Below are 9,544 nucleotides of genomic sequence, written 5' to 3'. Positions count from 1 at the left end.
AAAACCTACTGACCCATTTCTCCTCAGTGCATGTGTTTTGTGCCACGGGAAATATATTTTCGTGCAGCACAGTCAAACTCCTAGGTTTCGAGGTAAATCCTGGAATTCTTACACACTCAACCCACTGCCTGCTAACTTATGTTTAAAAACTTTCAGTGATTCATTATGGGATACAGAAAATAATTCCCCGAAACACCTGAGAGAGAACACCTGATTTATTGTAGTTAGACTAAATGAAGTGTCAGACCTTGACATTTGTGTCATTCCAGTGAGCTATAACTAGAGGTCTTAGTGTTGACAGGAGTCTGTTGGCTGTTCCTCTAGACCAGGCTTTCCCAAACTCAGTCCTGGGAACCCCCCTGCCCGGTGTACCTTTTGGTTTTGCCCAAGCACTACACAGCTGATTCAAATAACCAACTCAAATTTTGATGATTTGAATCGGCTATGTATTGCTAGGGCAAAAACAAAAACGTGCACCCAGTGGGAGTCGTAGGACTGAGTTGGGAAAACCCTGGTCTAGACTGCAGTGCACACACACAGACAGACAGAAGCCCCGACAGTGCCCTAGCATGCATGAACGCTCCCTCCCTGCAACCTGAATGAATAATTGATTCATGCCTCAGCCAGCCACACTCATCTTCTCCTTGACAGAGTGCCTCAGTAGAGCGAGAGAGCTTCCATCTCAGTGTGGCACTGCCAACATTCAGGTCACAATTTTAACACCCAAAGATGATGTAGATCACCCTAATTAGACTGCCAAGCTATTGTTAGATTTATTTAAGATTTCTACCACTTGAACAAATAATACTGACTGGACCAAAGCCAGAGGATAGGGGGGAAAACAGCTAAATAAATAGAAAACTGACATTCAATTATTTCACAGTTTGTAAATGTTTTAAGACAAATGTTCCAATTTACTAGTGTAGCAGATTGTGAACAAACTGAGTAAACAAAATCCCCATAAACTTCTAAATCTAAAAGCTTCTTGTATTCATATCTTAACAGTAAGAGCATTTGTCAAATAAACTCCAACTAACTGAATCTAACCTTTTTGGTTATTTTTCTCTCTATACATGTAAACAAATATAATTCAGAGGACATCCCATCTCTTCTGGAAATTGGGCTGAGTAGTTTTTCTTCAGGTAGGAAACAAGCAGAGTATTAGATGGGACTCAAAACTCTTTGTGAGCCCTAGGGACCAAGTAAGTATTCACTTTTAAAACATGGAATTGTGCCATGGGCAAATCATGTAAGGTTTGAACAAAAATGTTTAAATGCTTGACCTCTGTCCTCCTGATTCTTCATTGACCATAGACAGCCGAAATCACACAGGATTCAGGTCCAGCTGGAACTTGGCCAGGAGACTGAGGTGGTCAGAGGGGAACATTTCATTGGGTAAACCGTTCATTGACCAGAGGTCCTCCTCTGGTAGGAGGGAGAGACGACCAAGCAGCTTCAGACCTTGGCTCTGCCGTTGACCTCCACCTGAAACAACGTTTTTGGTACACCATCTCTCAATTCTTCTTTCTCTATACACTTACTAGACTGGAGGACAATATCAATGGCTATTTATATATATTTCCTTTGGATACATGCCCCTTACCTTTCTGATCAGCACCAGAAATGCCACGCCTTGGAGAGTAGAAGATGTAGTCGACTGTAGCTCCAACCTCGGAGTGCAGCGTGGTCACCTCAGCACGGTCTGTTCCAGGGATGAAGTGGCCGTAGGCTGACCGCAGGTTCAGGTAATGGGAGATAGTCTGTCTGAACCTGAGGAAGGACATGGACAATGTTATTACATTTAGCATGTATTCAGCACTGTCAGAGTGCCTTCAGGAAGTATTCAAACCCTTGACGTTATCCCCATTGTGTTGCGTTACAGCCTGCTTCTACTGGACTCCTATTTACAGTTGAGGTCGGAAGTTTACATACACTTAGGTTGGAGTCATTAAAAATCATTTTTCAACCACTCCACAAATTTCTTGTTAACAAACTATAGTTTTGGCAAGTCGGTTAGGACATCGACTTTGTGCATGACAAGTCATTTTTCCAATTGTTTACAGACAGATTATTTCACTTATAATGCACTGTATCACAATTCCAGTGGGTCAGAAGTTTACAACCTCTATATTGACTGTGCCTTTAAACAGCTTGGAAAATTCCAGAAAATGATGTCATGGCTTTAGAAGCTTCTGGGCTAATTGACATAATTTGAGTCAATTGGAGGTGTACCTGTGGATGTATTTCAAGGCCTACCTTCAAACTCAGTGCCTCTTTGTTTGACATCATGGGAAAATCTAAATAAATCAGCCAAGACATCAGCAAAAAAATTGTAGAGATCCACAAGTCTGGTTCATCATTGGGAGAAATTTCCAAACACCTGAAGGTACCACGTTCATCTGTACAAACAAAAGTACATAAGTATAAACCCCATGGGACCACGCAGCCGTCATACCGCTCAGAATGGAGACATGTTCTGTCTCCTAGAGATGAACGTACTTTGGAGCAAAAAGTGCAAATCAATCCCAGAACAACAGCAAAGGACCTTGTGAAGATGCTGGAGGAAACAGGTACAAAGGATCTATATCCCCAGTAAAATGATTCCTATATCGACCTAACCTGAAACGCCGCTCAGCAAGGAAGCCACTGCTCCAAAACCACCATAAAAGACAGACTACGGGTTGCAACTGCACATGGGGCAAATATCGTACTTTTTGGAGAAATGTCCTCTGGTCTGATGAAACAAAAATAGAACTGTTTGGCCATTATGACCATCGTTATGTTTGGAGGAAAAAGGGGGATGCTTGCAAGCCGAAGAACACCATTCCAACGTGAAACGCAGGAGTCGCAGTATCATGTTGTAGGGGTGCTTTCCTGCAGGAGGGCCTGGTGCACGTCACAACATAGATGGCTACATGAGGAAGGAAAATTACGTGGATAAATTGAAGCAACATCTCAAGACATCAGTCAGGAAGGTAAAGCTTGGTCGCAAATGGGTCTTCCAAATGGACAATGACCCCAAGCTTACTTCCAAAGTTGTGGCAAAATGGCTTAAGGACAACAACGTCAAGGTATTGGAGTGGCCATCACAAAGCCCTAACCTCAATCCCATAGAAAATTTGTGGGCAGAACTGAAAAAGCGTGTGCGAGCAAGGGGGCCTACAAACCTGACTCAGTTACACCAGCTCTGTCAGGAGGAATGGGCCAAAATTCACCCAACTTATTGTGGGAAGCTTGTGGAAGGCTACCCAAAACGTTTGACCCAAGTTAAACTATTTAAAGGCAATGCTACCAAATACTAATTGAGTGTGTTAACTTCTGACCCACTGGGAATGTGATGAAAGAAATAAACGCTGAAATAACTCATTCTCTCTACTACTATTCTGACATTTCACATTCTTAAAATAAAGTGGTGATCCTAACTGACCTAAGACAGGGAAGTTTTACGAGGATTAAATGTCAGGAATTGTGAAAAACTAAGTTTAAATGTATTTGGCTTAGGTGTATGCAAACTTCCGACTTCAACTGTATATTAGTGCACAATTTCTGATCACACAATCCATTGCACAATTCCTCAGCAAGTGTAAATATCCTACTTCAATTCGTTGAGTGCCTTCTAATTGCATTTAAAAAAATAATTAATTACTTAATTAATTACTTAATTACTTTCCCATTGTGGAGAGGTGAACCTGCAGGTCAGCATTTTATTGCACTGTGTACATCAGGTGTATATGACATATAAACAAAATTGAACATGAAATGTGGCCCTTTGAAAAGGAACATAAAATCTGACCTTGTTGTAGAAGGATGCTTGTCCTCAGGATCTATTGGAAATAAGTGAAAGAGTAACATACAGGAGTCATTCACTGTTCTCTACACAACTGTGCTCTGGGGTCTCACCTGCCGTGGGTATAGTTGAGATGAAATGTTCTGGGGTTTAGTGTGTGTGTGTGTGTTACCAGGTGTGTTGTCAGTGACCCCTGGGATGAGCTCCAAGTCCTGTGGCCGGACACAGGCAGCCTCACAGAAACGCAGCCGCCGCAGGAAGCCATGGTTGTACTGCAGGTTCCCTACAAAGGAAGAACAAATATAGAGTGGCCAGTCAGACCATCACACAAGACTTAAATGGAGATACTGAGTGAGAAGATGAATCGACCAATTGTCATAATGGGCGCTTGACCAACAATCCACCCTGACATGGTCCAAACAGAAAGACTGACACATACATTCTGGACTCTGGGTTGACGTGATTTGACTCTTTGGCTCATTTACAGTTGTGTACTGGCAGTTGTCATCGATGCCCACGGTGCTTGGCCAAAGGGGAGCGAATACCCTCCTATGATGGACGTTGTAGGACAGATCCTCTTGACCTGATATCTGCCACACATAGGAAACAAAACACAGAACCCATTGGCCAAGGTGACATACTGAACACCAACTCACCATTGAATTATTAAGTAGCTTAAAATTGACAAGTCATTTTCCATAGGAGTAGTGTGCTCACCATCCAGGCAGGTAGACCATGATAGTAAAGCTGTCTTGTCGTGATCAGTTGGTACAGAGGCATGTTGGGCAGAGCATTGAAGTCTCCACATAGAACAACATTGCAGTGCTCTCCCTTCACCTTGCAGTTCCTCACGATGTAGTCGATCTCTGCCAGCAGCATTGCAAGCTGGGTCAGCTTCACGTCACCCCTCCTGGTGTTGAACAGGAGGTGGGTGGTTGCCACACAGAGGGGTGGGCCCTTGGCAGTGACTTCTGACCCCTGTGTGATAATTGGCTGGAGCAGCAGGACAATGCCCACGTTGTCTCGGTCCAGCAGCTCACACTCTGGCCTGTAGAACTCCAGCAGACTCTCTGACACCTGGGAGAAACGGTCGCCGCGGTAACAAATCACACAGCCGTCAGTCTTGGTGCCGGTGCGCCGCTTGTAAACACAGGTGTAGCCTTGAGGATTGAACCACAAAATTACAAATATTGATATAAAAACAGCTATTACATGTCTGTTACTAAGTGTAGCTGACTTGCATTATTCTGCAATGGTCTTGATTGTGCCATTAACAGATGCTGAGGAACTTGGACCTACCCATGTCACGAAGGACAGGATGGAGTTGCTCTGTAAAGTGGTTCTCCTGGACCTCTTGCAGACACAGGATCTACACATGGGAATAACATACAGCTCAATTCACAAGGAGACTCCGATGACAATTGTTCAGCAACACAGTGTCAATAGATGTTACTGTATTAATTTGGTAAGGTCAGACTGACATCCGGTTCCCATTTCTTGAACTCCTGTGTGAGGTTTGGGAAGCGGTAGTCCCAGCTCAACACCCCTAGAGGGCAGTGTGTGTACAGCTCCTGGTTGGCCTCCAGCAGGTCCTGGGCCAGGATGTTGTAAGACATCACTGTGAAGTCAAACAGGGGCCGGGGTTCTGAGGGGGGCCTTTGGAGAGGCTCTGGCGCTGTGTGGGTCTCACTGAGTTCCTCCCACACCCTCCACACCACTGAAGGGGAAGCAGAGAGATGTCTAAGCAAACGGTAACACTGATATTCTGATGGTGATGTGGGTTCACAAACAATCAATCAAAAACCTGTACTTAATGTAACAGATATCATGCAAAATGCTCACCTTCGAAGGTCTCTCTCTCCAGTGAATGTGGGTAGTAGCTCATGCTTGGGAAAGCTGTGGAAGGGCAGAACAACACCTCTTTCAAGCCAGGGCCGATGGGGAAATGCCAGCCCTTGGGTGGGGGCTGAGCCCTACTCTCCCATGGCTGTGTCTGGGCCTCTGCCTCACAGAGAAGGGAGACCAGGTCCAGCCCAGGATCCCATATCTCAGCAGGCACTTCACTAGTGCTTGCATGTGGGTCTACAAAAGAGCTCAAGTCTAGTCCTGCTGCAGTTTGGCTCTCCCACTCCGGTTTTTGCACCTGTGCCTTGGTTACTGACTCTTCCATGCTCATCTTTTCCACTATCTGTTCTAACTGGACATGGACAATCGCTTTATCGTCTGTTGTCCTGTTGTCCTTGACTGATGGATTCTGTACTTCAGATGTATCTGTTGTTAGCCCCAGTGCTGGGTTACTATTCTCAGACTCCTCTGTGGGGGAACAGGGAGCCTCCTGCACGCCATCATCCCTCACGAGCTTCTCTGAGTAGAGGATAGTCTGCTCCTGGTCCTGCTGCTTTGAACCTTCCTCTCTGACCTCGTCCCCCTCCACGCCGTTTCTCACCTCTGGCTCCTCTTCCTTCACTCCATCAAGCAGCCGACCCTCCAGAGTTACGAATACAGGCTCTTTCCTGTCTTTCTCTGGTTCAGACCCCATCACCTCTTTCACAGTGCTTTTCTTCATCTCTGCCTCTTTACTCTTCTCCTTTTCTAGTGCGCTGTTCTCCTTCATCCATTCCCCAGTCACTTTCCCGGGATCCTTCTTGGCCTTTGGGGGCCCGCTGCTTGTACTAAGCCACCGATCCAGCAGGCCTGCCTGCGTTTTAGTAAATCTTTTGGAAGGGACTTCACCATCCCACACCTTCTTGCCATTAATGGACACAGAGGAACCCTTTTTCAAGGGTTCTGTATAAAGAAATGGTGCGATAACTTACATATGTGTTCAAACACTAGCTTATTATTACTGCATGCATCTATAATAAAACAAATATTTTAAGCAATTATATCATTACTCCTCATAAAATCAAACAAAAAGCTGTCAGTCACTGCACACACAACATATGCACGTGGTACTCATATGACGTCACGCAGTACATTTAGAATCCATTGCGCCTAGCTAAAATGTCAATGCCATGTGTTTGCTATTTAGATTATGTTCAAACTCAAATAGCATGCGGTAGCTAAAGCAGACCAGATTAGCCTTTAGTTAAATAATCGATGAAAAATTGGACTCCAACTAAATATGTGCTACGAGACGTGTAGTTAGTTAGCTAATGCTAGCTATTCGGCCATTCGACTTTATGCACCCAAACGAGCCATCATGTTCGGCGAAAATGTACAGGCAATAAAACAAAAATCTATGTGTCAAATGTTTTTTGTTTGTATGTGGTTTACCTGTGACGCAGTTTATAAGCCGTGTTAACGGGTAAAGCCCGTAAAATATCAGGCTCCCAATCATGCTCCGCTCCAATGATTGGGCGGACCCGATCATGCCGAGCCGCAGGGCACCGGGCTATGGCCCGTGATATGAACGGGATGAGTGCCCTTCTCAAATCGAACAATAATCTGCGCCACGAGGTCATGTTCTCAACAAAACATCAATTTCCATAAAATATGTTTTAATTGTCTAACTAGTTTTCAGTTGGAAGGCAGATTACGCGTTTTATCAAAAACAATCACCTTTGAAAAAACTAAGAATCCTGTTCATTACTCCATGTGCTTAATTACATGTCACTTTTGTTTTGACACGATTTAGCGTGGGCATTTTCCCCTATTCAAAACAACTAGGAACTCGGAAATCTCCGACTTCTGATTTAAATGCGTCTTGTATTTAACATTTAACTAGGCAAGTCAGACAACTGGGTAGTCGGCGAAAGAAAATAGTTCCGACTGGGAACATCGTTTTGAATGGTCATTCAACTCGGAATTCCATACCGGAAATACTTTCCAGAACTCCGATGTTTACTCCGAGTTTTTTTTTTTCACGGAGTTCCCAGTTCCTCATGCCCAAGGGCAGCCAGCCCGGTTCCAAAACGAATGCAATCAACTTTCATCTGGGCCAGGTGAATCGAATCCCCTCACTGGTATGCTCACATGAATTATGTATAATTGTCTTTAAAAAAAAGTGAACCCATACACTACAACCATCTCAGTGGCAGACTTCATTATAGTGATAACAAGAAAGCTGCACGTTGGAATATAGACTCCTTTTATGTGTTTGTAAACAGTGCTGCACGAGGTAGTGGCAAAACATGCGAGTTCTTATGGAATGCCAGCTAATTAGTGCAGTTCACACTACTTTTGGATTATAATTGGACTTTTAAGGCTCGTATGAATGACCTGCTTAATATAATGTTTGTGTCATCATCGCAAATCAACTGCATTATGCTTACAAAAACACTTAAAATTCAAGCAGTAAAACATTGACTAGCCTTTGCTACACCGAATGTCAATGAGCGTTAGCATTCTAGCTACCTGCTGCATTAAAAATAGTTATTTTGCAAAGATCACAACCAACTATAATCTTAGCGACTGTTCAAGTAAGAATCGAAACATTATTGTAAGCGCATGACAACCCCAAAAAGTTATTTGGTTTAGAAGTAATAACAACGTACGGGCGTTGCAGCCAAGAGTCGCGTAACGTCAGTGTGTCGTGCACTGGAAAAGGGCCTATTTGTAAAACATTATGGTCTGGAACTGTGAATGCAGAAGTTTTATGGATTGACAGTGAAAATCCTCCCAAATCTATAATACTCAATGGTGTACTACCCAGGAATATTTTATATATTTTTTTCATGATAAACACTATATATACAAAAGTATGTGGACATGCCTTGAAATGAGTGGATTCGGCTATTGCAACCACACCCGTTGCTGACAGTGGAATAAAATCGAGAAGACAGCCATGCAATCTCAAATGAAATGTTATTTGTCACATGCGCCGAATACAACAGGTAGACCTTACAGTGAAATGCTTACTTACAAGCTCTTAACCAATAATGCCGTTTTAAGAAAATACCAACAAAAAAGAACTAAATAACAATAGTGGGGCTATATACAGGGGGTACCGGCACAGAGTCAATGTGTCAATGTGCTGGAGGCACCGGTGTTGAGATAATTATGTACATGCAGGTAGGGTTATTCATGTGGCTATGCATAGATAATAACAGAGAGTGGGGGGTGCAAATAGTTTGGGTAGCCATTTTATTAGCTGTTCAGGAGTCTTATGGCTTGGGGGTAGATGCTGTTTAGATGCTGGGGTAGAAGCTGTTTAGACTTGACGCTCCGGTACCGCTTGCCGTGCGGTAGCAGAAAGAACAGTCTATGACTAGGGTGGCTGGAGTCTTTGACAATTTTTAGGGCCTTCCTCTCCAAAGACAAACATTGGCAGTAGAATGGCCTAACTGAAGATCTCAGTGACTTTCAACGTGGCACCGTCATAGGATGCCACCTATCCAACAAGTCAGTTCGACAAATTTCTACCCTGCTAGTGTAACAGTATAATTTTAAACCGTCCCCTCGCCCATACCCAGGCGCGAACCAGGGACCTTCTGCACACATCAACAACAGTCACCCACAAAGCATCGTTACCCATCGCTCCACAAAAGCCGCGGCCCTTGCAGAGCAAGGGGAACTACTACTTCAAGGTCTCAGAGCAAGTGACGTAACCGATTGAAACGCTATTTAGCGTGCACCGCTAACTAAGCTAGCCACTTCACATCCGTTAAACTAGAGCCCAGGATTTTGGAATTAGATGTTCGACAAGCAGGTGTCCACATACTTTTGTTCATGTAGAGTACCATATGGTGGGAAGTACTGTATCAATGAAAGACATACTGAAATGCAAAATAATATTTCAACATGTATATGTGGTGG

At 43.8% G+C, this 9,544-nt stretch overlaps 1 protein-coding gene across 4 annotated transcripts; it reads right to left on the bottom strand.

Annotated features, from left to right (window-relative positions):
* Positions 1-197: 197 nt before the first annotated feature.
* angel1 (angel homolog 1 (Drosophila)) lies at positions 198-8,318 on the bottom strand. Of its 4 annotated transcripts, none has more exons than XM_052496859.1 (10): positions 8,284-8,318; positions 5,630-6,574; positions 5,269-5,504; positions 5,087-5,156; positions 4,505-4,947; positions 4,227-4,377; positions 3,960-4,070; positions 3,794-3,824; positions 1,604-1,770; positions 198-1,485 (listed from the first exon to the last, which is right to left on the bottom strand). In XM_052496859.1, exons 2-10 carry the CDS (start codon positions 6,399-6,401, stop codon positions 1,325-1,327), a joined length of 2,142 nt encoding a protein of 713 aa, XP_052352819.1. In that variant the 5' UTR covers positions 6,402-6,574; positions 8,284-8,318; the 3' UTR covers positions 198-1,324. The 4 variants fall into 4 exon arrangements, with proteins under 4 accessions (XP_052352819.1, XP_035608220.1, XP_035608219.1 ...); XM_035752327.2 differs by lacking the exon at positions 8,284-8,318 and adding an exon at positions 7,349-7,743; XM_035752326.2 differs by lacking the exon at positions 8,284-8,318 and adding an exon at positions 7,064-7,296.
* Between the last annotated feature and the right edge of the window lie 1,226 nt (positions 8,319-9,544).

Source organism: Oncorhynchus keta, chromosome 35 (assembly GCF_023373465.1).
Source record: "Oncorhynchus keta strain PuntledgeMale-10-30-2019 chromosome 35, Oket_V2, whole genome shotgun sequence".
NCBI classification, from domain to species: Eukaryota; Metazoa; Chordata; class Actinopteri; order Salmoniformes; family Salmonidae; genus Oncorhynchus; species Oncorhynchus keta.
Note: the sequence above shows the minus strand (reverse complement) of the source record. Positions and strands in the feature narration are given on the sequence as shown.

Coding starts and splice junctions, on each gene's coding strand:
- angel1 (XM_035752326.2), bottom strand. CDS start 7,160: ATGATCGGGTCCGCCCAATCATTGGAGCGGAGCATGATTGGGAGCCTG. Junction 5,157..5,268: donor TCAAGAAATGGGAACCGGAT/GTCAGTCTGACC, acceptor TCCCATGTGTAG/ATCCTGTGTCTGCAAGAGGT. Junction 3,825..3,959: donor GGTCACTGACAACACACCTG/GTAACACACACA, acceptor TATTTCCAATAG/ATCCTGAGGACAAGCATCCT.